Source organism: Pongo abelii, chromosome 8 (assembly GCF_028885655.2).
Source record: "Pongo abelii isolate AG06213 chromosome 8, NHGRI_mPonAbe1-v2.0_pri, whole genome shotgun sequence".
Lineage (NCBI taxonomy): Eukaryota > Metazoa > Chordata > Mammalia > Primates > Hominidae > Pongo > Pongo abelii.
In genome coordinates this window covers 106,338,841-106,366,205 of record NC_071993.2, presented here as the reverse complement: position 1 = coordinate 106,366,205, position 27,365 = coordinate 106,338,841, and the positions used below count along the sequence as shown (strand labels likewise).

General features: G+C 45.2%; 2 protein-coding genes across 4 annotated transcripts in view; one reads left to right on the top strand and one right to left on the bottom strand.

Moving 5' to 3' along the window:
• Positions 1–17,392, top strand: part of GOT1 (glutamic-oxaloacetic transaminase 1) — a 33,284-nt gene extending 15,892 nt beyond the window's left edge. Inside the window, 7 exon segments of the mRNA NM_001135449.2 lie at positions 8,475–8,598; positions 9,075–9,187; positions 9,463–9,567; positions 11,427–11,577; positions 11,667–11,832; positions 12,578–12,720; positions 16,589–17,392. Coding sequence (NP_001128921.2) covers positions 8,475–8,598; positions 9,075–9,187; positions 9,463–9,567; positions 11,427–11,577; positions 11,667–11,832; positions 12,578–12,720; positions 16,589–16,728 — 942 coding nt within the window. The 3' untranslated portion in view covers positions 16,729–17,392.
• Positions 17,393–21,236: 3,844 nt separating this feature from the next.
• CNNM1 (cyclin and CBS domain divalent metal cation transport mediator 1) overlaps positions 21,237–27,365 on the bottom strand; it is a 66,686-nt gene continuing 60,557 nt past the window's right edge. Inside the window, exons 8-12 of one of the 3 annotated variants that reach the window (XM_054522762.2) lie at positions 26,218–26,401; positions 25,920–26,069; positions 23,829–23,930; positions 22,696–22,799; positions 21,237–21,624 (exon numbers count right to left, since the gene is read on the bottom strand). In XM_054522762.2, coding sequence (XP_054378737.2) covers positions 22,720–22,799; positions 23,829–23,930; positions 25,920–26,069; positions 26,218–26,401 — 516 coding nt within the window. In that variant the 3' untranslated portion in view covers positions 21,237–21,624; positions 22,696–22,719. Of the gene's footprint in view, positions 22,800–23,828; positions 23,931–25,919; positions 26,070–26,217; positions 26,402–27,365 lie in introns of all 3 variants that reach the window. The other 2 variants (XM_009245702.3, XM_063727701.1) reach the window with 2 other exon arrangements.

Genomic DNA, 27,365 nt, shown 5'->3' with positions numbered 1-27,365 from the left:
GTATTCTCTGATGGTAGTTTGTATTTCTGTGGAATCGGTGGTGATATCCCGTTTATCATTTTTTATTGTGTCTATTTGATTCTTCTCCCTTTTCTTCTTTATTAGTCTTGCTAGTGGTCTGTCAATTTTGTTGATCTTTTCAAAAAACCAGCTCCTGGATTCATTGATTTTTTGAAGGGTTTTTCGTGTCTCTGTCTCCTTCAGTTCTGCTCTGATCTTAGTTATTTCTTGCCTTCTGCTAGCTTTTGAATGTGTTTGCTCTTGCTTCTCTAGTTCTTTTAATTGTGATGTTAGAGTGTCAATTTTAGATCTTTCCTGCTTTCTCTTGTGGGCATTTAGTGCTATAAATTTCTCTCTACACACTGCTTTAAATGTGTCCCAGAGATTCTGATATGTTGTGTCTTTGTTCTCGTTGGTTTCAAATAACATCTTTATTTCTGCCTTCATTTCATTATGTACCCAGCAGTCATTCAGGAGCAGGTTGTTCAGTTTTCGTGTAGTTGAGCGGTTTTGAGTGAATTTCTTAATCCTGAGTTCTAGTTTGATTGCACTGTGGTCTGGGAGACAGTTTGTTATAATTTCTGTCCTTTTACATTTGCTGAGGAGTGCTTTACTTCCAACTATGTGGTCAATTTTGAAATAAGTGTGGTATGGTGCTGAGAAGAATGTATATTCTGTTGATTTGGGGTGGAGAGTTCTGTAGATGTCTATTAGGTCCTCTTGATGCAGAGCTGAGTTCAATTCCTGGATATCCTTGTTAACTTTCTGTCTTCATTGATCTGTCTAATGTTGACAGTGGGGTGTTAAAGTCTCCCATTATTATTGTGTGGGAGTCTAAGTCCCTTTGTAGGTCCCTAAGGACTTGCTTTATGAATCTGGGTGCTCCTGTGTTGGGTGCATATATATTTAGGATAGTTAGCTCTTCTTGTTGAATTGATCCCTTTACAATTATATAATGGCCTTCTTTATCTCTTTTGATCTTTGTTGGTTTAAAGTCTGTTTTATGAGAGACTAGGATTGCAACCCTTGCCTTTTTTTTGTTTTCCATTTGCTTGGTAGATCTTCCTCCATCCCTTTATTTTGAGCCTATGTGTGTCTCTGCACGTGAGATGGGTTTCCTGAATACAGCACACTGATGGGTCTTGACTCTTTATCCATTTTGCCAGTCTGTGTCTTTTAATTGGATCATTTAGCCCATTTACATTTAAGGTTAATATTGTTATGTGTGAATTTGATCCTGTTATTATGATATTAGCTGGTTATTTTGCTCGTTAATTGATGCAGTTTCTTCCTAGCCTCGATGGTCTTTACAATTTGGCATGTTTTTGCAGTGGCTGGTACCGGTTGTTCCTTTCCATGTTTAGTGCTTCCTTCAGGAGCTCTTGTAGGGCAGGCCTGGTGATGACAAAATCTCTCAGCATTTGCTTGTCTGTAAAGGATTTTATTTCTCCTTCACTTATGAAGCTTAGTTTGGCTGGATATGAAATTCTGGCTTGAAAATTCTTTTCTTTAAGAATGTTGAATATTGGCCCCCACTCTATTCTGGCTTGTAGAGTTTCTGAGAGAGATCCGCTGTTAGTTTGATGGGCTTCCTTTTGTGGGTAACCCGACCTTTCTCTCTGGCTGCCCTTAACATTTTTTCCTTCATTTCAACTTTGGTGAATCTGACAATTATGTGTCTTGGAGTTGCTCTTCTCGAGGAGTATCTTCGTGGCGTTCTCTGTATTTCCTGAATTTGAATGTTGGCCTGCCTTGCTAGGTTGGGGGAAGTTCTCCTGGATAATATCCTGCAGAGTGTTTTCCAACTTGGTTCCATTCTCCCCGTCACTTTCAGGTACGCCAATCATATGTAGATTTGGTCTTTTCACATAGTCCCATATTTCTTGGAGGCCTTGTTCGTTTCTTTTTATTCTTTTTTTTCTAAACTTCTCTTCTCACTTCATTTCATTCATTTGATCTTTCATCACTGATACCTTTTCTTCCAGTTGATCGAATTGGCTACTGAAGCTAGTGCATTCGTCACGTAGTTCTCGTGCCTGGTTTTCAGCTCCATCAGGTCCTTTAAGGACTTCTCTGCATTGGTTATTCTAGTTAGCCATTCGTCTAATCTTTTTTCAAGTTTTTTATCTTCTTTGCGGTGGGTTCGAACTTCCTTCTTTAGCTCAGAGAAGTTTGATTTTCTGAGCCTTCTTCTCTCAACTCGTCAAAGTCATTCTCCGTCCAGCTTTATTCCATTGCTGGTGAGGAGCTGCATTCCTTTGTAGGAGGAGAGGCACTCTGATTTTTAGAATTTTCAGTTTTTCTGCTCTGTTTTTTCCCCATCTTTTTGGTTTTATCTACCTTTGGTCTTTGATGATGGTGATGTACAGATGGGGTTTTGGTGTGGATGTCCTTTCTGTTTGTTAGTTATCCTTTTAATAGTCAGGACCCTCAGCTGCAGGTCTGTTGGAGTTTGCTGGAGGTCCACTCCAGACCCTGTTTGCCTGGGTATCAGCAGCGGAGGCTGCAGAACAGATAATATTGCTGAACAGCAAATGTTGCTGCCTGATTATTCCTCTGGAAGTTTTGTCTCAGAGGGGTACCCGGCCATGTGAGGTGTCAGTCTGCCCCTACTCGGGGGTGCCTTCCAGTTAGGCTACTCGGGAGTCAGGGACCCACTTGAGGAGGCAGTCTGTCCGTTTCAGATCTCAAACTCCATGCTGAGAGAACCACTACTCTCTTCAAAGCTGTCAGACAGGGACATTTAAGTCTGCAGAGGTTTCTGCTGCCTTTTGTTCGAGCTCTGAGCCTTTCTTCTGCTTGGAAGGCCTCACCATTCCCAGGCTGCTGTCTTAGTTCACTAATAGCCTCTTAATTTACCTTCCTGCCTCTAGTCTCTTCCCCATTTTAGTACATTCTGCATGCTGCAGCTAGGATGACCTTCCTTGGCAAAATAAGCTACTCATGTCACGTGTTCCCACTGCCCACCTCCACCGCCCATAGCTCCCCCATTGCCTTTAGGGTAAAATCCAGACTTTGAGCTTGGCATGCAGTGAATGTAGGTGACAGGTGATAGTCTTCATCCTATTCTTACAGTTGCTGATTTCCCCTCACTCCACTAGAGGTCCTGCCATTCTAAGAGCCTTGCTGTTTTCTAGACCTACTGGGCCCTGTCAAGACTAAGAACCTTTGCCTGGCCCTTCTCTCCACTTGGAATGCCCTCCCTTACTGCTCTAGCTCTCCAGTCCCCACCTCTAAGTCCTTCAAAAGCTGATCAAGGGTCACTTCCACACTGAATCCTTAGGTATTTTAGGCGGAGCTTGTTGTTTAAGCTCTCTGAGTTATCACAGGACTTTGTTCACAGCTTGGGAATAACAGTACTTAACTGTGCTTACTATAATGGATAATTTTATAAGTCTTCATCTCCCACAAGACCCTAACTTTCCCCAGGGCAGGGATCATTGCTTACTTATTTACCTTGCAGATTTTCAGCATTTGGCTCCTATCCGAGTACCTCAGATTCCAGAGGTTTGGATTCATTCATTCCTTTAGTCATCAGATGCCCACTACTAGAGCCAGGCACTGTTCTAGATGCTGGAGCACAGCAGTGACTCAAACACACAGAATCCCCTGCCCTTGCATTCAGTTTCGGGGAGAGGAACAGACTCTAAATGTAATCTTTTTGACTATATCAATAAGAAAATGATATAGTATACTAAAGATGATAAATGCTATAAAAATAGAGCAGGAGGAGGCATGTTAGGAATTCTGGGAGTGGATACAGTTTTAACTAGGGTAGTTATGATAGAAATAGAAATGACATTTGAGCCAAAACTTAAAGACGAGACATAAATGAAAGAATGAGTGAACAAGCAAACCAACAGTAATTGTTTCTTCCCTTAGATTTTTCTTCTCCAGATTCAACATTTCCAGATCCTTTACTCATTTTGAGGAGACCTATTTTCTAGACTCCTCACTGCCTTGTATTACTTTTCCACTTTCAGATCTTAGGATCCAGACAGAAATGTCCATTTTTCATCCCCGGCATAGTGCTGTTTCAGCTTTGAGATTACTGAGCATTGTAGAAAGGAGGGCTCATGGGCCATAACTCATTGTCACATCATGACATCCCACTCTCGCTTTGATTGCCTCTAGGAGACTTGGGGCTTCTGCTGTGGCTCAGATCTTTTCACCACTGTCTTCTTTCTTCATCTAGTTCAGCACATGCTTATGTAGTACCATGTGCCAGATGCCGTCAGAGATGCTGGGGGCACCCAGATGAATGCAGCATGGCTCTGGCCACAGGCAGCTCCTGATTGCTCTCCTACTCCTCATGGTGAAGTCATAGTATCGGCAAACTGTTATCTCAGACAAGGGTTCTAGAATCCAGCAATCATGCTGACATGTCCAGCTGAGGCCTGCTCTGTCTAGCTTCATACCAAGTCTTCCTGGATTTCCCTTGTTCTGGATACTCTTGTTTACCCAGGTCTAGTTGCCTGGCTCCTTGAGAAGTCTGTGCTTACTTCCTTTGATGTTATGATTTTCCTTTATAACAAGTACATTCTTAGGCTTTAGGACAATTTGCCAAAAATCAGTTCACAGAATGACCACATTGCTATGTTATTGATTCACCAAAAACTTGTTTCTGTTAGTTGCTGATGTTTAGAGCAACTTATGTTTCACTGAAGCCATCCAGTATTTAATATAGTTTTAGGGAGTGATAACTTCTTGAGAATTTGATATTTCAAGTGTCATATATGTCATGAATGTCAAGGATTAGTTAATGTGGAGTGGGTTTATTTCTTCTAAGCACATTTTTAATGTATTCTACTGACTTTTTTTAAAAATGAATTTGTTTTCTGTAGTGGGAGAGAAAGGGTGGAGTTAAAAGTTGAGCACAGGAAATGAAAAATTATGCCTGGGAATGTTTCCACTGGTATCTATGCATCTATCATGTTTCCGGAAGTTAAAACCATGTTCAAGGGAGGTCTTGCTCATTTGCTTAGGAAGTATTAGCACTCTAGAGTGGCTTAGGTATCTGAAATGTGAAGTCATGTATGAAATTGATATTCAACTTAGCTGGATGACAAATCCATAAAAAATAAATGCACATTTGTGTTGTATCATCTTGGTAGCAATTTGCATAAAGAATTCAGGTAAACCACAATGTGGGGGCAAAACTTTTAAAGTAATAGCAAGGGATGAGTGCTCAGTAAGGATCACTGTAAATAACAGAGAAGTTAGCACACCAAATCTGACACACACTGAGCATTTTCACCCCAGTGCACTGCCTTTGCCCCTCTCTGTAATGTACAGCTGTGTTTAGTTCTGCATCCCCTTGAATGTCAACTTTGCTTATGTTTCACATTTCAGGTAGTATTCTTTCACAGATGCTTACACCTATAAATACAAACAGAACATTGGTGCATAATAGTGCCGATAATTGGTAACATTGCCTTGTTCCTGGCTTAAATGGGATTTCTACTAAACGATTCATTGTTTTTAAGCTGACTTATGGGTTAAATGAATTTTTTTCAGTCATTTTCAGGAAGTATCCACTGTTCCCTGTTTTACTAAGCATTTATCTCAGGAATAGCCAAGCTTTTCTTACCTGTTGTGATGATCATTTGGGTTTTCTCTATCTAGCAGCACGACTGGTTTTATATCTCTTATAATCCATTCATGGGATGACTCTCAATCAAGGGGGTTATTTTAATGTACTGCTGGATTAATATTGTTCATTAATGTTTACTTGGGAAGTTAGTATCAAGGTACGACCTAGGTCTCTCATTCTACTTTTTTCCCTTTTGTTGTCTTTTAGCAGCAATGTTATGTTAGGTTCTTAAAAAGATTTAGGAAGCTTTTCTTCTCTAAGAAGAGTTTTAAAACCTTTTTATTGGCCAGGCGTGGTGGGCTCACGCCTGTAATCCCAGCACTTTGGGAGGCTGAGGCAGGCGGATCACAAGGTCAGGAGTTCGAGACCAGCCTGACCAACATGGTAAAACCCCATCTCTACTAAAAATACAAAAATTAGCTGGGTGTGGTGGCACGTGCCTGTAGTCCCAGCTACTCAGGAGTCTGACGCAGGAGAATCACTTGAACCCAGGAGGCGGAGGTTGCAGTAAGCCGAGATTGCGCCACTGCACTCCAGCCTGGGCAACAGAGCGAGACTCTGTCTCAAAAAACAAACAAACAAACAAAAAAAACAAAAAAAAAAACCCTTTTTATTATGGGAAATTTCGAATCTATATGAAAGTAGAGAAAACAGTATAAAGAATGAATCCCTATGTATCCATCACCTAGCTTCAACAATTATCTGTATAGGGTCAGTCCTGTGTATTTCCCTCTACCCCACTCCCTGCCTCCCTGCCTCCCTGCCCTCCACCAAAGCTGGATTATTATTTAATAGTAAATCCCAGACATCTAAATAGGTGTTTTAAATTGTTGTAAAATTTTATGACTAATACATGAATACACTCATCTTATTTTTAAAAAAACGACTTATAGATTAGGCCAAAGTCCCTTTCAACCACTATTCCTACATCCTTGGACCCCTCCCCAGAGGTTGCCATTGTTAGAAGATTGGCGTGTGTCCCTCCTTGTATTTATTTATTTACTTGAGACAGAGTCTCACTGTGTTGCCCAGGCTGGAGGGCAGTGGTGCGATCTTGGCTCACTGCAACCTCTGCCTCCCAGGTTCAAATGATTCTTATGCCTCAGCCTCCAGTGTAGCTGAGATTACAGGTGTGTGCCACCAAGCCCAGCTAATTTTTTTTGTATTTTTAGCAGAGACAGGGTTTCACCATGTTGGCCAGGCTGGTCTCAAACTCCTGGGCTCAAGTGATCCACCCACCTTGGCCTCCCAAAGTGCTGGGATTACAGGCGTGAGCCACTGCGCCTGGCTAGATAGACTTTTTCATGTGATCTTTTTCTTCCTTTCTCTTCAGTCCTTTAGACAAATTGGGCAACGTGGTTTATGACATTTTTCTGCTGAGAGACTTATGCTGAAACCTAATTAGAATTTTGAAGAGGCAAAATCAAAGATCTATAGGCAGAGAACTACATCATTAGAATGTAGTGACTTGGTCTAGAATGGAAAACCTGGATTTGTGCTGAGCTATGCCACTCACAGCTGTGTATCCTTTGGGAAAAACATGTCTCTGAATCAGTTCCTCATTTTTCAGGGGATATAGACTTGACTTTAGAGGCATGTGGGCATTGAATGTACGTGAAAGCATTTTGTAAATGATAAAATATAGGAACAGAAAACCAAACACCACATGTTCTCACTTATAAGTGGGAGTTGAACAATAAGAACACGTGGACACAGGGAGGGGAACATCATGCACTGGGGCCTGTCGGTGGGTGGGAGGCAAGGGGAGGGAGAGCATTAGGACAAATACCTAATGCATGTGGGGCTTAAAACCTAGATGACAGGTTGATGGGTACCACAAACCACCATGGCACATGTATAGCTATGTAACAAACCTGCACATTCTGCACATGTATCCCAGAACTTAAAGTAAAATAAATAAATAAATAAAATATGACTTTTATTATTGCCTATGTTAGGTCACTTTAGGATGAGAGGAAGCTGGCCGGGCGCAGTGGCTCACACCTGTAATCCCAGCAGTTTGAGAGGCCAAGGCAGGCAGATCACAAGGTCAGGAGTTCGAGACCAACCTGGCCAAAATGGTGAAATCCCCGTCTCTACTAAATATACAAAAAATTAGCCGGGCGTGGTGGCAGGTGCCTGTAGTCCCAGCTACTCGGGAGGCTGAGGCAGGAGAATCACTCGAACCTGGGAGGCGGAAGTTGCAGTGAGCCAAGACCATGCCACTGCACTCCAGCCTAGGCAACAGAATGAGACTCTGTCTCAAAAAGAAAAAAAAAAAAAAGATGAGAGGAAGCCAAGGAGAGGAAAGTAGTATTTGTGCATCACCTCTGTTTTGTTAGAACATACTTCTAAGGATTAATAAGCCTGAATTCTAGAGATGAGGAGTAGCACAGATTGATGTCAATGACAAGTTAGGAACACTGTTTTAGAGGCTTATGCTAGAGGGTAAGTTTGATCTTAGGATGGGTGCTGAAGAGATGGGTTTGCCTTCCAAGGCATGTGCGTGCATGCACACACACACAGACACACACACATACACACACACTAATATGGCCTCGGTGTGTCCCCTACCTCTGTGTTCAGAAGGGAAGCTTCTTCTAGTGTCAGACCTCCTGGGTTGAAGACTGGCACTCCTGCTCAGTAGTTGGTAACTTTGAGCAAGGTTCTTCACCTCTCTCAGCCTCAGTTTCCTCAGTTGTAAACATGGGCAAATCATAGTACCTTTTTCATGTAGTTTTTGTAAGGTTTTGATGAGATAATACGATTAAAAGGCTTAGCACAGAGCAGGCATAGAGTAAGTGCTCATTGTTACCTTATTTTTGTAAATATTATCTGACCTCACCATTATCAGCCTGTGACCCTGTTTCTTCTCTTTCAGGTAGGAGGTGTGCAGTCTTTGGGGGGAACAGGTGCACTTCGAATTGGAGCTGATTTCTTAGCACGTTGGTACAATGGAACAAACAACAAGAACACACCCGTCTATGTGTCCTCACCAACCTGGGGTGAGTCTTTCAGCTGAAGTGAGAGGAAAAACAGAAACCAGAGAGAATTATCCTCATGACTCTCCCTGGTTACATAGAAAATGTAATCCAGCCCTGGAACAACTGACTGTTGGGAATGGCTTGAACAGTGGGTTATGGCAGTGCATGAGAAACCTGCTGCTCAAAATCAAGTTAAGAATACTCTTTCTCAAGACTCTTAGTAGACTTGTATCTACCAAGGCTATGTTGAAACTCCCCAGAGGAGGCATAGAATGTAGATGCAGGAAGTATCATTGTAGTAGAATGTAAGTCTGGCATTAATGTGACTGGTTGAACTTATTCTTGGTTACAATCATTCCTCTACATCTTAACCCCCAGCCTGGATGATGCCCAGTGGACATTGAGCCTGGGAGGGCCCTGGAAGCTGACTTGCATCCTTTCCACTCATGCGTCCTAGTGTTTGTAAAGTGCTTAACTTTTTACTCCTTTGCATGCAGAGAATCACAATGCTGTGTTTTCCGCTGCTGGTTTTAAAGACATTCGGTCCTATCGCTACTGGGATGCAGAGAAGAGAGGACTGGACCTCCAGGGCCTACTGAATGATCTGGAGGTGGGTGATTTAGAGGAAGAAGTAGAGAACTGCATGGTGTCAGGAATCTCAGGCAAAGTCTTTGGACCAGTTGCTAAGTGAATGAGTCTGAGACACCTTCCTCACACCCGATGGTGGTTTCTGACATAGCATGTAAGAGAGAGGGCACAAAGAGACATGAAAGAGTGACAAGAATATGGTTGCCCTTTGCCCTCCATCACTGACCAATCTGCTGCTGACTCTGTCTCCCAATATTCCCGTCAGTGTTAGAGCTGACATAGCTTCCTTCTCCTCAGAACGCTCCTGAGTTCTCCATTGTTGTCCTCCACGCCTGTGCACACAACCCAACTGGGACCGACCCAACTCCGGAGCAGTGGAAGCAGATTGCTTCTGTCATGAAGGTAACTGCCCCTTCAGAGCATCCCTTAAAAAATAGTATGTATTCTTAATGTATTCAGAAGCAATACCTGTTTGCTGAGGAATTAGGAAAATGGAGAAAAGTCCAAAGAAGAAAATAAGTATTAACTGTAAATTTTATTACCTAATGAAAGATACTGTTAATGTTTCGGTAGATAGAATGTCAGACTGTGTGTGTGTGTGTGTGTGTCTAGTTTTATGTATATGTTTTACAAAGATGAGATCATTTTGTCTGTACTGTTTTTTGCAACACAATTTGTTTTTCATTTTCACTTCTTTATATACATGTCATTGAATATTTTGAAGCATCATTTTTCATAGCTATATTATATTCCTTTCATGGATATGTCATATTAGGGATGGGGTAAATCATCTGATGAATATTTAGGTTTACTTCAGATTGCTTGATCTGATGAAAAATTATGTAACAAAATTTCCTTTTATCATTTCTTTGGCGTAACTTTCTAGGTGGGAATTCCTAGCTGAAAGTGTGTATATTCTTCCTTAACAAGTTTGTAGAATACTTATTAAGGAACTGCTGTGTATTGGACACTGTGGGAATACAGTATTGAATGGAGCAGATGCAGTCCCTACCCTCAAAGACAGACAGCCTGTTTGGGGAGATGGACGAGTACTAAGGCAGCTGTGATGCTGTGAGATAGCTGTGTTGACAGTGTTATATGGGGGTACATAGCCCAGACTTTGGGCAGTGTATATGTGGGAGTTGGGGGGTTGGTGGCAGGAATCTTCCTGGAAGAAGTGGTTTCTATGTTGAGTCCTGTAGGATGGGGAGGAGTTAAGAAGGCATCAGCAGACAGGGGTTGACAGGGAAGGGATGTGCTCTGCAGAGGACAGAGCATGGTCAGAAGCCCCAGGCAGAGATCATGGGGAGTGTGAGTGATGAGGCTAGAGTGAATAGGGGCAGGCTCTGTGCTGAGGCTTGGACTTTATTCTCAGGGCAGTGGGGAGCCACTGAAATCTTGGATGTCGGGGAGTGACATGATTGGATGTGCATGGTCTTAAGGGCACCTAGATGTCATAGCAGGGAATGGATCAGAGAGAGGCAAGACTAGACAGGCTGTGGGAGCAGTTAGGAGACCGTTGCCCTAACCCAGATAGGAGTTGATGGTGACCTGGATGAAGTAGGTAGCAGTGGGGACAGTGAGATGCAAAAGGATTTGGGAGCTCTGAAGAGACAGGACTGATGAGACTTGGGGAGTGCCAGGATGTGGGGGATGAGCTGCAGAGTTAGGAGTCCAGATTCCCCCCAGTCCCGCCTAGTCAAGATAAACCTAAGAGATGGGAATCAAAGTACAACCAAAGGCTTGGACAGTTCCGGGGAGGGAAGTGGTGTCCACTCAGAGAGCACAGCTGTAGAAGCAGGTTCCCTGTGGAGAGCTCTTTGAGGAGATGAGTGACAAGAATGGAGGCTACTCTGTTCCCTTCCTCTTGAGTACCTAGCAGAATAGCCTCGAGGTCGTGAGGAGCCCTGGGGATACCAAGCCTACACTTGACTAAGGCTCTCACGCCAGAAATTCACGGAGGAAAATCCACAACGTAGGACATTGTCTCCTTGCGTCAAAAGTAAGACCTGTTTCTCTAAGCCGAATTGGGACACTCTAGGACAATTTACTTTTAAAAAGTAAAGTTTACGGAAAAGGTTACACTTGTTGGTTGTAGAGAGAAATGGATGTAAAGTGGTGCTTGGGTGCATATAGTCAAGAAATAGGAGAAACGGACAGTGTTTGAAATTCCCTCCAGGCATCAGCTGAGGAAGGAAGGCCGGTGTCTGAGGTTGGTGCCAGAAGGATTTCCTGCCCTGACTCACTTTCCTTCCCCGCAGCACCGGTTTCTGTTCCCCTTCTTTGACTCAGCCTATCAGGGCTTCGCATCTGGAAACCTGGAGAGAGATGCCTGGGCCATTCGCTATTTTGTGTCTGAAGGCTTCGAGTTCTTCTGTGCCCAGTCCTTCTCCAAGAACTTCGGGCTCTACAGTGAGTGCTCTCCCAAGGAGTTACAGCCCCACCTCCTCGCATCACTCCCCGCTTCGGCAGCCACAGCTGATTCTGGTCCCTCTGTTTAGATGAGAGAGTTGGGAATCTGACTGTGGTTGGAAAAGAACCTGAGGGCATCCTGCGAGTCCTTTCCCAGATGGAGAAGATTGTGCGGATTACTTGGTCCAATCCCCCTGCCCAGGGAGCACGAATCGTGGCCAGCACCCTCTCTAACCCTGAGCTCTTTGAGGAATGGTAAGGGGCTCCCAGTCTGGTGGGCCGGGGGGTGGGGAGTGCAGAACAGTGGTTGTCCCGGTACATTTAACTGGATGTCTTCCTTTCATTTTGGCAGAAGCAGGATAAAATTACTTTAACTTCTTTGACTCTCAGATATTTGTAAAACAGGGGCTGATACCCACTTCACATGTGCATAACACAACACCTGGAAGACAGGAGGGGGCACTCGATGAATGGTAGTTTTCCCCAATTTCTCCTCCACCCAGTCTTCCTCCCTATAAAGTTGGAAAACCCAAGAAGGTATTCCCAGCAAAATAGAATATCCAACGTCTAGGTAGTTTAACAGTTTGGGAGCTCTTGGTTTTTATCTATAATTTACATACACTTTATCTTATTTTAGAACACTAATTTTTATATAGTAGCTAAATCTGCAATCTCTGTTTAGCAAGTCCTGATGAAACATATTACCCTATTAATATCTATAGCAGCACCTCAGTGAAGCCTGAGTTGAAATGTGAGTGTATTCTAGCCAGTATACCCAAGACTAGCACTAGACTCACTAGTAAATGCAGTCCTTTCCTTCTGCCCCCTAAGTCTCTCTCTCTGCTATGTTAATCCACCCATCCAGACATCCACATGCCATAATAGGCAGGTTATGATCCCATTGTCAGCTGTTGTTTAAATTACAGTTTTTAAACCTGTGTGTTTTCGGGTACCATCTCTCCTGTCTGGATTGGTATTTACGTCGCTGTCCATGCTTCAGGACAGGTAATGTGAAGACAATGGCTGACCGGATTCTGACCATGAGATCTGAACTCAGGGCACGACTGGAAGCCCTCAAAACCCCTGGGACCTGGAACCACATCACTGATCAAATTGGCATGTTCAGCTTCACCGGGTTGAACCGTAAGTGGCCCCCACCACCTCCAGCCCATGTGTGCATGTAGACACACAACATTCCTTTCAGTCGCTCACCTTGAGCTCACCTTCATGGCCTTTGCCTAATTGGGCAGCCATTGCTTTGGACCAGGACAAGTTAGGTTTTCTTAGGGTGTCCCACCATCTCATAAACTCTTTGGGTCTCAGAAGAGTATTGTGGTCTGCCCTGCTGACCCACAGCCAAGATATTTCCATGTTTATGGGTTGGGAAGTGGCTCAGAGCCAGCTGGGAGGTAACAGGATTGGTAGCTGGGAGCCTTAATTTATGAAAGGTTCTTATAAATGCTCAGGTACATTTTGGGTTTGCTTTAATCCTGAATATAAATATGTATGATTATTCAGGGACCTGATTTCTTAACAGGTCTTTCCTATTTCTAGGTATTATCCTCAAAAAGAGGTTATAAAGTTATCTCTGCATTTCATAAACAAGAACCTAGATTGGGCTGGGCGCAGTGGCTCACGCCTGTAATCCCAACACTTTTGGAGGCCGAGGCGGGCGGATCACGAGGTCAAAGATCAAGACCATCCTGGCTAACACGGTGAAACCCCGTCTCTACTAAAAATACAAAAAAAGTAGCCGGGCGTGGTGGCGGGTGCCTGTAGTCCCAGCTACTCGGGAGACTGAGGTAGGAGAATCACTTGAATCCAGGAGGCAGAGCTTGCAGTGAGTCGAGACCACGCCACTGCACTCCAGCCTGGGCGACAGAGCGAGACTCCATCTTAAAAAAAATAAAAAAAAGAACCTAGATTGGTGGTTGGAATTAAAAGCTGATTGAAAATCTAGTAGGCGGTCATGCATGATCTTGGTCAGTTGTCAGTAGGGCACATCTGCCATCTGCAGTCCCATCTGATGACAGAAGAGTCATTTCTTCCTTTTTTTTTTGAGACAGGGTCTCACTCTGTCACCCAGGGTGGAGTGCAGTGGTGCAATCTCGGGTCACTGCAACTTCCACCCCCAGGGCTCAGGTGATCGTTCCACCTCAGCATCCGAGTGGCTGGGACCACAGGCGTGAACCACCATGCCCGGCTAATTTTTTGTAGAAACGGGGTTTCACCATATTGCTCAGGTTGGTCTCAAACTCCTGAGTTCAAGTGATCTGCCCACCCCGGTTTCCCAAGGTGCTAGGATTACAGGCATGAGACACTGCACTTGGCCAGAAAAGTTTTAAACATACAGAAAAGTTGGAGGAATTGTACAGTGAACCCCCATATACCCACCACCTAGTTTCTACAATTCTCACATTACAATACTTCCTTTGTTATCTTTTTTCTGTCAGAATGGGGCTTTTAACCTGGAGTCCCTGGATGTACATTTAGGAGAACTGTGAAGCCCCTGAAATGATGTTTAAAAAATTGTATATGTGTATTTTGGCCCTGCTCTAGGGAAAGAGTCCATAACTTTTACTAGCTTCTCAAACTGTGACACTTCCCTCCTCTGAAAAAGTAGAAAGGCCTCATTTTTACTAAAACAAAACCAAAAACCAGGGTAGGAGCTGTTTAATCACTGCCTCAGGGCACAGGCTTTTAGAAACAGTGGTGCACCAGGGGCTGTGTTGGCTTGAGGCTCTATCCCCTTGGGTGACCAATTCACACAGGTAAACCTCTTCTGAAGCTTGCTTTGTTTGTTCACTGGTTTGGAGGGGTCAGGGGAAAACTTACCCTTTGCCCTCTGAAAGTTTGCTGGAAATCAGCTGACAAGAGGCAGATGAACAGGAGAAAAGGCATACAAATTTATTTATTTATTTTTGAGTCAGAGTCTCACTCTGTTGCCCAGGCTGGAGTGCGGCGGTACAATCATGGCTTACTGTAGCCTCAACCTCCCAGGCCCAAGCAATCCACCCACCTCAGCCTTCGTAGTACCTGGGACCACAGGCGTGTGCCGCCATGCCCAGCTAATTTTTAAGATTTTTTTGTAGAGACAGGGTCTCCTTATGATGCCTAGGCTGGTCTTCAACTCCTGGGCTCAAGCAATCCTCCCTCCTGGGCCTCCCAAAGTACTTGGATTACAGGCATGAGCCACTGTGCCTGGCCAGCATGCAAATTTATTAACTTGCACAGGTGTCTTACAAAATAGAACTCAAATAAATGGCCAGATGATTGAGCTTTTATACCATCTTGGGGTTACAGAAAGAATGGGAGCTTGGAGCTTGCCAAAACAGATTATGGCAGGCGGAGAAGAGAAGGCCTGGTTAGCAAAGGTGGTCTTGCTATATTATGTAGATAAGTCACAGGTAGCAGCCCTCAGAGAAAATAGCGGTAAAGGTCTATTTCTTTTAGACCTTTAAAGGCATCAGACACTCAGTTAATCTCCCCTAGATCTGGACAAGGGAGGGCCTCAGAGAAAGCCTAGCTGCAGCCATGCAGATTTTCTCTACAGATACAGATCTCTCCCACAAAAGACAGCTTTGCCGGACTACTTCTGTATGTAGGCCCTCTCAACAGCCATCTCGAAATATGTCAAAGTGTATTTTAGGGTGAACTATTTTGGTTTCCTTCAAGGAGCACTGAGTCCAGGGTCCAGATTTTTCACTTCCATAGAGAGGCAGTGTAGCGTCACGAAGGCAGTGTACAGCCCAGACTTAAAATCCTGCCTGAAAATCCCACATCCACCACTGAGCAGCTGTGCGGCCTCGGAGGCCATTTAACGTCCTTACGGCCTATCTGCAAAATGGGCGTGATAAAGTTACTATCAGGATGAACTAAGATGCGGTGCCTAGAACACTGCCTGGCACATAGTGTTCGCTCCTCTGATTATGATGATTTTATTATTATTCCATTTCCTTAGGTTGGTGGTATCTTAAAGGTACTAATTACTTAAGCAAGAATTCACTAAAATTCTTTATTTTTTTGAGACATAGAGTCTCGCTCTGTCACCCAGGCTGGAGTGCAGTGGTGTGATCTCGGCTCACTGCAACTTCCTCCTCTTGGGTTTCAAGCAATTCTCCTGCCTCAGCCTCCTGAGTAGCTGGGACCATAGGCACATGCCACCACGCCTGGCTAATTTTTGTATTTTTAGTAGAGACTGGGTCTCAGCATGTTGGCCAGGCTGGTCTCAAACTTCTGACCTCAAGTAATCCACCAGCCTCAGCCTCCTGAAGTGCTGGGATCACTGGCATGAACCACTGTGCCCCGCCAAATTCACTAAAATTCTATCAATGGATTTGCCAAATAGCAAAACTGCTCTAGAGACTGCTGTATAAAGGAAGTACAGGTAGTCTCTTCTTACTCATATGTGATGCATTTCTGCAAACATGGAAAAACTACTGCATCTGAGAGACAGCTGAGAAATGAACAGAAGTCTGATGGTGCCAGGTCAGAGAGGTCTGTGTCGTTTCTCAGCTCGTTGGTTAATTCACACAGGATTGATCAGGTACCTCATGCATGGGGCCTTGCCCAATGTATTGTAAAAATGAAATGTCAAAGGGAGGCTGCTGCGGGTGCTCAGTGCAAGTCCAGGTTAGGGAAGAACTAAAGGAAGCACTTCATAGCCAGCGTTTCATATTGTTCTCTGTCTGATGGTTGTTTTTAGGTGATAGGGGTGTCCCAGTGGATGTAATGTATAAGGCTTGGTTGGAAGGCAATCTCAGATTAAAATTCCCACCAGTAGTAGCCATATTGAATTTTCTGGGGATTCAAAGGTGAACTAGTAAGAGTACTTTCCAGAATCTAGTGAGTGTATTTTTCTGTTTGTCAGTTGGACAAAATAGCGCCTTTTGTTTTGCTTCTCTCTCTTAAGGGGAAAGAAGTAAAGCTGTAATTGTCATATAATTGCTGAGCCTCCACTGCTTTAAGGATCCCCTCCGTTCTGATTATGTCTTCTTTTGGTTTTCAACAGCCAAGCAGGTTGAGTATCTGATCAATGAAAAGCACATCTACCTGCTGCCAAGTGGTCGAATCAACGTGAGTGGCTTAACCACCAAAAATCTAGATTACGTGGCCACCTCCATCCATGAAGCAGTCACCAAAATCCAGTGAAGAAACACCACCCGTCCAGTACCACCAAAGTAGTTCTCTGTCATGTGTGTTCCCTGCCTGCACAAACCTACATGTACATATGATGGATTAGAGACACTTGCAGGACTGAAAGGCTGCTTTGGTGAGGCGGCCCCACATGAAGAGAACATCCCTTGAGACGAATTTGGAGACTGGGATTAGAGCCTTTGGAGGTCAAAGCAAATTAAGATTTTTATTTAAGAATAAAAGAGTACTTTGATCATGAGACATAGGTATCTTGTCCCTCTCACTAAAAAGCAGGAGTGTTGCGTGTGGCGGCCACGTGCTTCTATGTGGTGTTTGACTCTGTACAAAGTCTAGTCCCAAAGATCAAGTTGTCTGAAGGAGCCAAAGTGTGAATGTGGGTGTCGGCTGTGGCATTAAACTCATCATCTCAACCCAGAGTGTCTGGTCTCCCTGCTCTTTCTGCATGGTTGTGTCCCTAGTCCTAAGCTTTGGTTCTTTAGGGTGACTGTGGTAAGAAGGATATTTAATCATGACATGCATGGACACATACATATTTAACTGAAACAGAAGTTTCACCAAACAGTATTTACTCGTGATGTGTGTAGTGCATTCTGATATTTTCGAGCCATTCTATTGTGTTCTACTTCACCTAAAAAAATAAAATAAAAATGTTGATCAAGACATGGAGTTGATTTTATGACCATTAATGGGTTGTGACCCACAGTTTAAAATGCATGCTTTAGAGGGTTTTACTAGTGGCTAAAGGAAAAACTACAATGTGTTCTTACAGTATAGCTTCCTTCAGTGAACTCACCATATAACTCCCTGGTGATTTTGCAGGCTTGTCATTTGGAGGCCAGCTGTCTTCTTATGTTACTTAAGAAACTGGACTTCTTGGACTTGTGAGAGGAGATGACATCACTCAGGTTGATTATAGAACATCAGGCTGTCCCCTGCTGTCAGAGTCCCTCCTGGTTTATTGAAACAGTTGGAACCACAAAAACATAGATCACAATTTCCAGAGTCCAAGGGCCGCTCCAAATGGCCATTTTGTAGAATTTGGTGGGGTTGGATGTTACTTAACACAAGAGATCTATTATTTGGAGTTTTTAAATATTTAAAGTTAATTCTTGTGATTTTAATAGGATCTGCCACTTTCTAGGACTCATTTGGCTTGTTAGAAAATCCTGCGGTCCTGAGGTCTTGGAAGTCATCAAGTCCTGCCTCTCCCCCAGTGAAATAGTCTCTCCATATTGTCTCTGACTCATCCATTTCAACTGGTGGGGTGGTGGTGGTGATGGATTCTTTAAATACCTGGTGAGGCATCCCCTTCTGCTGGTGGAGCCTCTTAATTAAAAAAAAGAGGCTCATTTACCTTTAGCTCATGGTAAAAGTTCATCTTTGTTCCACTCCCCTGCCCTTCCTTTCCTTCCTTTCAACCACAGATAGTAAATCTACTGGCACTTCTAATCTACCACCTTTCAAATATTTGAAAGTAGCAGTTGTCATTCCTTGTTTACAGTTTTCCATGTGAACTGCCTCTCCCCCACCACTTTTGTTTCTGCACAGGATGTGGTTTCCAGATCCTTCCCTGTCTGGCTGGAGCCCCGGGAGTCCTTCAGAGGACACTCACTCTGCCACTGTGTGGTTGGGCTGGTGGAAGTTCATGAGTGAATGTGATTAGATGCCCTCCCACCCATCTCTTCACAGCTTTCTGAACAAATCAGTCTTTGTTCTCCTTCCAATGTAAAGATGCTTGTTGTTAGTAAGGGAAGGCAACCAATAGAGAAGTCGAACGATTCTACCTTCTGTCAATCTGACATTCTCTCCAAACGCTTTCAACCTCTCATTCTCCATGGGGATGATACTGCCTCCATGGGGACGAAAATTGGCTCTTTGGGGCAAAAAAAAAAAAAGCCTGAAATATTAAAATGTCGCCTTCCAAAGTGTAATCCTACCTGACCATCTTATTAGTATTTAATTTCTCTTGTTAGGGAAAATTAAAATTTTCTCTTTAGGGGGCTGCCAAAACCATTAAAGATAAACACATCTTTAAACCTAAGTGACAGTACCAAAGTGCTCAAATGGTTTTAGCACTTGAAAAAGGCCCATCTCAATGGGAATCTGGCCTTCTTCTATTCCGACAGATATGTTGGTCGATATGGCTCCCACTGCGTTCACCTGAAAAAGGGTTGTGAGTTTGGGAAGCCGGCAGGACTCCTCAGGCCTCTGACATGCCAGTGAACTTCAGAGGTGGGATTGTTTCACCAATTTTGCCCACTCAAGAGCAGGGCACTCCAACCTCCAGGCTCTGCCAGTGCCCTGGTGTGTAACCGTGAGCAAGAAGACAGTAACCTTGCAGACAGTAAACCCTCCTCCACAGGGTGGTTGAGAAAGAAATGAGCTAATGGGTACTTAGCACAATACTTGGAACATAAAGCCCTTGGCAAAATAGTTGTTTCCATCATTTATTATTACCGTTAGTGAAATGAATAGCCTCTACTGAGGTTCCTGAGAAGAATCTTAAGAGGTTTTGGCATAGGCCCCTAATCCTCCTGTTTGCTTTGAGAAATTAGTAGTAGGTGTCAGATTTCAGCCTTCCTTCCACACAGGTATTAAATGCCCAAACACATCTTCCCACCTGCCTGGCTGTTCCCTCCCTCCAGTATCGGCTTAAAACTGACCAACAGGCCTGGCCCATTCTTGTGTTCTGTTCCCTAGCCTTTGGTTGCAAACTGCCAGAGTCATGCCACTTGGACTCCTTTCTGAAGGTTCTGCAGAAGCGAGCTAGTGTGACCAACATTCTGTCTCAGGGGCTTGTCTGGGTTTAGCCCCCAAGACCTTGAATGTGGATGGCACCCAGCACAGCACCTCACCCATCACGTGGGTTCAGCAAATGCCAGCCCTTCTCACTGTCGTCTTAGTTCCTTCCTTGTCTTTATGCACACTGGCTTCTCATTTGGGTTTTACTTCTCATTTCTGGCATTCACTCCTGCAAAATCTTACCATCTGGCCTCCCAAAGTAGTGTGCCAAGGCTTCCCCGTGACCTCACCGCAGCCTCACACCTGGCCCGGAGCGGCATGCCTCTTCAGGCAGGTGGTCCACAAGTGAGATCATCACACGTGGGCATCACTCAACCTGCATCTCAAATGAAGCTACGTCAGAAGATTCCAGGGGCAAGGAAAACAGCCACATTCCAGGAAAGGCATTTTCATTTTATTTAAAAATTATTTACAATTTATTGAGCCTTCATAAATGCTTTATTTTAAAATCTTTTTTTAAACTTTTTTTTTTAACCTGAAGAAAATCTTTGTGGGGTGGGGGTATATAGGGAGGGGAGTGGTGACAGGCTCCATAGGAATTTTGCAAAGGGATGGGTGTAATGCAACAGCAGTGGCTTGAGCCTGGTGGCCTCAGGGGTGATGAAGACCAGCCAGGCAGGCACCCCTGGGGCCAGTGGTCATCTGGGCAGGAAGCCTGCATGATGGTAGTTCTTGTTCAAAACTCACCATTTATTGGTTTGGGTCTAAGTACCCAACACTGAGGGCTGACACTTTGCCTGTTCCTACCAGGCAAGAGCAGGTGTTGGGACTGAATGGCTGTGAAGTTATCTACGAGAAGTCATGCACTGCTGAGCCTCAGGCCAGGCCAGGCAAGGAGTGTGGTGAAGTCAATAATCATTGCTGGAAAAGGCATCTCTAGCTCCAAAGTCTTTACTTCCACATGCTGTGGCCCTCCTGTCTGCAACACTTGCTCTGGGTTCTTAGGGAAGAGGGGACAAAGTTATGTGGGGGTGTTGGTTGTACAATACTCTAGGGTGTGCCAAGAATTTCTGAGGACTTCCACTTCTTGGTGGGTGCCAGCCTTCCCCATCAATTGATGGACACTTGAGAAGACCATTTATGATTAAAAACCTGTCTCGAACTGCCCAGTATCCACTTCACTCTGCATTGCAGAAACGCTGGGCTGAAAGTTCCACTATTTAAAATAGTAGTGTTTTTGTTTGTTTGTTTGTTTGTTTTAACTCATTGTAGGTCTGAGACCTTTGAGAACCTTATGAAAGCTTTAATGCTCTGGAAAAAACATACAAGAATAAATACATTAAATACTGACAGTTTTAGGGGTTTCATAGACCCTCTGAAGTCCAACTATGGACCCCTTGGGGTGATGGACCCCAAGTTAAGAACCCCTGAGTTAGCAGTTCCTGTGGGTAAGCATTTTCTTTTGAGATGCAGATAACCCAGAGGAATGATCAGTCTCCCTCCTCCCTGTGAATGACTGAATGGGTGTGGGGAGGTGGGAGTGAGGGTTTTGGAGGAAGGGGAGGGAAGCTTGATGGTATACCACGGGGAAAGGTTTGAGAATGGTTTGGAGATTTAGCAGACAGCACTCAATCAATGAGTTCAATGAGTACCTGACTGAGAACATCTAAAGCGTAGGAGACAGATCAGAAAGGGAGATAGTTATTCTGAAGACAAATTTCACTTACTTCCAAGTTTTCCCTAAGGCTGGCTGTGGTTGCTTTTCTTTTCTTTTCTCTTTTTTTTTTTTTTTTGCGGGGGGAGACAGAGTCTTGCTCTGTTGCCTAGGGTGAAGTGCAGTGGTGTGATCTCAGCTCACTGCAACCTCTTCTGCCTCCCAGGTTCAAGCGATTCTGCTGCCTCAGCCTCCCGAGTAGCTGGGACTACACGCCCAGGAGAGATGGGGTTTCACCATGTTGGCCAGGCTGGTCTCAAACTCCTGACTTCAAGTGATCCACCCGCCTCGGCCTTCCAAAGTGTTGGAATTACAGATGTGAGCCACCGCCCCCGGCTTTGTGGTTGCTTTTCACAACTGTTTTATTCTTGGAAGCAGGTATGCGCGGTCACTCTGCCATCTGGTGGTTATGCTTGGAATTGCACCTGCCCCAACTTCAGGAGAAAAACCAGAGATCTAGTAAGTTCTTGGAATAAAGTACACTCAGCCGATCTGCTAGGGTGTAGTAAGGGGTGGGAGAGGGACAAATGCATGAAAAAGAAGAATGATTCTTCCACATTCCTGTGTAACTCTCGCTGAAGTCCCATGAGATTATGTATCTTTCTTGGCTAACCTGGGCACTCTTTGGTTTGTCATGGCTAAACTTGCTTTCAGCACTTACAGTTTTTCCATGTAAGTTTTGTTTGTTTTTTGCTTTTGTTTGCACTTAAGACCTGAAGTTCCATCTCTGGCTCCCAGTTGGGTCTCTCTGCTCCCTGTTCCTTCTCTTCCAGAGCAGAATTATTGATCGATTGAAGACTGCTGATTGGGAGCCAAAACAGATGTGTCCCTGGTAAAAACAGTGACTTGAGGTTCCATCTCACATTCTTTCCATTCCAGCTGAGACATACTGCCCCAGGCTGCTGGAACCCTTATCTAACAGGAAACCAGTCACTAACAGTTTTCTGTGCTGTAATGTCAATCACACGCCAACATGGCTGAGTCCCACTTCTTTAAAGCTCTGGCGGAAATTCTTGGTCCATCCCCTGAACTAATCTTCAGACCTCCCACTCCAGCCTCCCATGTGCCTGTCTGCCAGTGGCACCTTCTGAGCCAAGCTATGCATGAAATGTGTTAGAAAGTTAACATTTTGTTCTGGAGGAAAGAATGGCAAGTTCCAAGACGATAGGTCTCCTATGGCATCAGGGGACCCAAAGAACAAAGAAGAGCATCAGGGGTCCCAGAGTGGCATTGTCAGCTTGCAGTCAGACATTTCTTCTCCAGTCCCAGACTATGCTGTGGAAAAGACCATTTCTAGCATGTTCTATCAGAGGCACCTCCTTCTGTTATGGCCATGTCAAGGTTCTGAGTCGAACTGGAGGTAACGAGGGAAAATCTGCCAAACTGACAGCTAGGGGCGAAGAGATGGAAGGGAAGGCAGAACATTCTGTCACCTGTGGGAGGCCTTGGGGGAAGCAGATGATGGGAGGGTGGGTTCTCCCCCAAAGCTCTGGAATTTCACACACCCAATGAATGCTGGCTTTGCCCTGTCATGTGATCAGAGGTGTTAAATTGGAGTTGTCCTCAGAGGTTCTCTCTCCTTCTGATGACCTCTTCCTTTTTTGGCCACCTGAAAAAAACAGGTTGCAAGTATCAGCCTGTAACACTGGAGGAACATTTATAATTGCTTGGCAGTCTGAGTTCTTTTCAAAACAGAAGCAGAAATGGAGACAAAGCCCTTGACAGCTTGGTTAGAACTAACCGGCATTGTATGCTGGTGCTGATATTGGCATATTTACATCTTGAAAGATTAGGACGTACTTTCCATATAAGATGCCATCTCTGAAAAGTCACAAACCCAGGCTGGTGCCTGGAATTGAGACTTCCTGGAGGGGACTGGGTAAAGCCCATGTAACACCTCAGGCCCATGCCTCCTGTGCCCCTTGGGGGCCAGCCCCTCTGACTGCCAGACACCCTCAGAGAGAACCAATCTCATAGACTTTGATGTCCCATGAATCAGGGTTGGTGGCTGTAGCTGGGAGCCATTTCCAGGGACCTGCATTCTCTAGCTCTGAAGCAACCTCCCTGCTGCAGTGGGGCAGGTGGGCATAATTACATAGTTGTCCTCAAGGATGAGAGAGCAATCTGTTCCCAGGTCTGTTTCTAGGAAGGAATATCTTCACCTTGTTCTCTCCACCATTGACTTCCATCTGTGGAGGAGATTGCTCTCTTTCTATTGAGTCTCCTGAACACCAATTCTTTAAAGGACTAGACAGAAAATATTAGAGGCCTGTGGGCCATATGGTCTCTGTCACAATTACTCGACTCTGACATTGTTGCCATAGATAACAAATGGATCTGTCTGTGATCCAGTAAGTCCTTACTTACAAAAACAAGTAAAGGAGGGAGGTCGGAATTGACCTGTGGGCATGATGTGCAGACTCCTGTCCTAGAGGACAAACAACTGAATGGGACAGATCCCAAAACTATCAAGGGTGCAGTGCTGGCCCAAGCCCTTTTGCGGATTTCCACAATTGTACCTCATTAGGGTTTCTAAGAGGAGTCCATGGCTCCTCCCCCAAGAGGAAGATGCTAACATGCTTTTCCTACTAACCATCAGCAGGGTGGCTTTCATCTGGGTGAAGAACTAGCTACTCACTCAAGGTTCTCAGCAGCTTCTTGCCCACGTTTTCCTCAAAATCGCTACTGCAGGGGCTGGGCTCTGTATCCAGGTTGATGTTACAACATTCACTATCTGATGCTGAGAAAGGAAAGAAGAGAGAACTCAAGTTGTCTCAACCTACACACTCAGGCATCAAGACGGTGATTCTGAGTGACATCCCTCAGCAAGTGAAGTTTAAGACGTGAGCCAGGTGAGGGTGGTGTAACAAAACAGGGATGCCCAGGAAAGTACGGGGTGTAAGTAGTTAGCAAGAGGCATTTTAGTGCCACAAAAGGAACGAAAAGATGGAGAACAGGAGCCGGAATCCAACGATCCATGCAAAGTCAGAAATCATTCCCTCTTCTCAAACACTGTTTGGCAAGAGAGAGGGGTTAGAGAACAATGTGTTCTCCACCCAGTCTATTTGCCAGACTAAAAGCACACATGAGGATAGGTGGAGGTCTCCTTGGTCTATTTGCACAAACCCTGGAAAGCCACAGGGTTCAACAACAATGCCCCGTCTTCTCCCACAGGACTCAATGGGAATTCAAAGAGTTACAGAATCTGAGAGCCCAGAAGGGGCCAAGCCTTACCACCAATGCAAATAAAAACCTAAGGCAGAGTGGTGTGCTGGAAACGGCACTGCACTGAAGCCATGAGGCTAAGCCTACTTCTGATGCAGTTTTTGGACTTGAGCAAGTTATTTCCCTTCTCTAGGCCTCCAGGGTCCTCATGTGTCACAGGACAAGGGTGGACTAGATGATCTCCAAGACCACTCCATCGCCTTCATTCTTATTCCTTTGTTACATTTTCTTGCTATGTGCTTTAGCTACTAGATTTGGTGTTGGGGGCAGAAAAAGAACATCAGTTCTAAATTCAGGTCCTGTAACAGTGACTATGTATGTCCCAGATTTTCTGGGTTAGCCACAAGTTCAAACATATTGTCTTGTTGACTTTAATTTTTTTTTTTTGAGACGGAGTCTCGCTCTGTCGCCCAGGCTAGAGTGCAATGGTGCCATCTCAGCTCACTGCAACCTCAGCCTCCCAGGTTCAAGCGATTCTCCTGCCTCAGCCTCCCGAGTAGCTGGGATTACAGGCACCCACCACCATGCCTGGCTAATTTTTGTTTTTTTTAGTACAGATAGGGTTTCACCATGTTGGTCAGGTTGGTCTCAAACCCCTGACCTTAGGTGATCAGCCCGCCTGGGCCTCCCAAAGTGCTGGGATTACAGGCATGAGCCACCGTACCCAGCCAACTTTAAAAATCTTGGAGCACTTTTTCAGGTTGTTGCTCTGGACTTGAGAGGTCTTATACTATGGATTGAAGTAGGTCTGAAAAGTCAGGTAGGGGAACTGCTGGCTTGGGTGCAGGCATAGGGGGCTACTGAAAGCTTGGGGAAGTACATCTTAGTGAGGCAAACACAGAAGCTTCTCAGGACTGCTGGGACCCTGGGAGCTCAGAGCAACACTGCTGTCAAGGCAGAAGTGTTCAGTGTCTCAGAGGGAGGTGATATGGTCTGAGACCTCACGAAAAGTCTTAGAGACTACACCTTTGGTCAAAGCCACAGCTAGTTAGAACGATGGCTGACTTCAGTTTCCTAATGTGTAAGGTAGGCCTAATGATATCTATGTAACATTTATAAAGCATAGTACTGAACACTGTGATATGCCTTTTACGTACGTTATCTCATTTATACTCAAAGCTACTTTATAAGACAGCTGTCATAATTTATACCTATTAACATAAGGATACTTATCTATTCAGATAAAAAAAAACTGAGTCTTAGGTTCAATAACTTGCCTAAAATTGCATAACTCCTAAATGAAGGAGCCAGGGTCTGAATCCAGGCAGAAACCCAACTCCTAATACTGCCCTACACAATTTTCCTAGGAGAATGAAACAGACAGGGCCTGACGCATGGTAGATGCTCAGTAAATGTTTCCTTTCCCTGGCTGTGTAAGGAGGTCGGAGGTTTAATGCAGGGGCTGCGGTCCCAGGGCTCCCCTCAGCCAGCTTTCCCTGGGCCATCCCAGTGCCCAAAGGCAATGATCTCCCTTGCTGCACTGGGCCCAGTTGGCCCCCCTGACCTGCTCTCATGGGAACGGCTGCAGGAGACAGTGTAAGCTGCTGTGTGCTGTGCTCCTCGAAGTCAGTCATTTCTTCCTGGGTGAAGGCCAGCTCCTCCATCCTCAGGTACACTACCTCGCTGGGGCTTCTCAGCCCGTCTGAGCGGCTGCCTGGGGAGGACAGTGAGTGCATCACCTCTCTGCTTTGGAGAAGACCCAGGGCTCAGGTGGTGTGAGCCCTGGGCAGGGCTAGAAGAGGAAGGCAGGGTCGTCCTCACCCCACACCAGCCCGGCCTGCCCGTCTGCCCAGCTGACTTACACGGCAGGCTGTTCCTGTTGTTCAGCAGCGTGATGGCGTGGTCATCCTTAGGGGTCTGGGGTGTGCCCCGGGTTGTGGGGGCCTTAGTGGAGTCCCCGTCTGTGAAGGCCTCCATGTCGGGGGACTGAGGTGAGCTGTCCATGTGGCAGGCAGTGAGTGCATTCTGATACTGCTGCCGTGTGATCTGGAAGGAAGAGGGCAGGAGCTTAGGAGCAGCTAGGCAGAGACCTCCCGGATGCAGTCAGCCTTCCCAGGCTCAGGGGCAGCCTTGCTGGGATGCTTGGAACCCTCGGCCTCTGAGTCCTGAGATCCACGAATGGGGGCCTTACCCATGCTGTAGCAGTCCAGCAGGGACAGTGAGGTGGCCCTTTGCTGGTCTGCCACCAGCTCCCACTGTTCATTTTTATTGGCACCTGGAAGAGCCAAACCTTCTGAGACCCTGGAGAGGATGGAGGGCATCTTCTGAGAGCAGGGTGGTTGCCCATGGAGAAATTTAAAACACCCATTTATACTATTGCCAAAGGCCCAAAGGGTCAGTCGGGGGTGACTTGGTGAGAATAAGGTAGGACTCCAGCAGGGAAGCTCTCATGCCCCAGGTCTCAGTGTCGGGAAGCTGGAGGCTAAGGCCTGAGAGAACATGGGCATTTCTGATTTGGACTAAGCCCATCCCTGGATGTAGGGTCATGCTCCTATGCTGGCTGGGACCACAGCAGGGAGGATTCCCAGCTGTCTCCTCAAATCACAGGAGTCAGACTTGTGACTTTCCTGATGTGTCAAACATCACCCACAAGTGAAGGCATCTGGAGGGTCAGGCTGCAGCCAGACCAGACAGGAGTCTCCACGATTCCAGGCAGGAAAAATATGGATCAAATATCTCTTCTAAAAGGCAGGAGGGTGTCTCTGTCACCCCTGTTCTCTGGGTGTACATAACAGACTGGCACGGTGAATCCTTGCTAGCAGTGAAAACAGACTAGGTTGTGTGCCACCCAGTACCGGAATGTGAAACTGCTCATCAGCGGCTGGCACTGGGGGAAGGATGGAAATGGTACATGGCATAATATTCTTCCCAATCATACCATCTCCTAAAGCGTTTTCATCCCTCCTTCACTGCATTAGCGCTAGAGAATGGACAAAACCACAAATTCTGC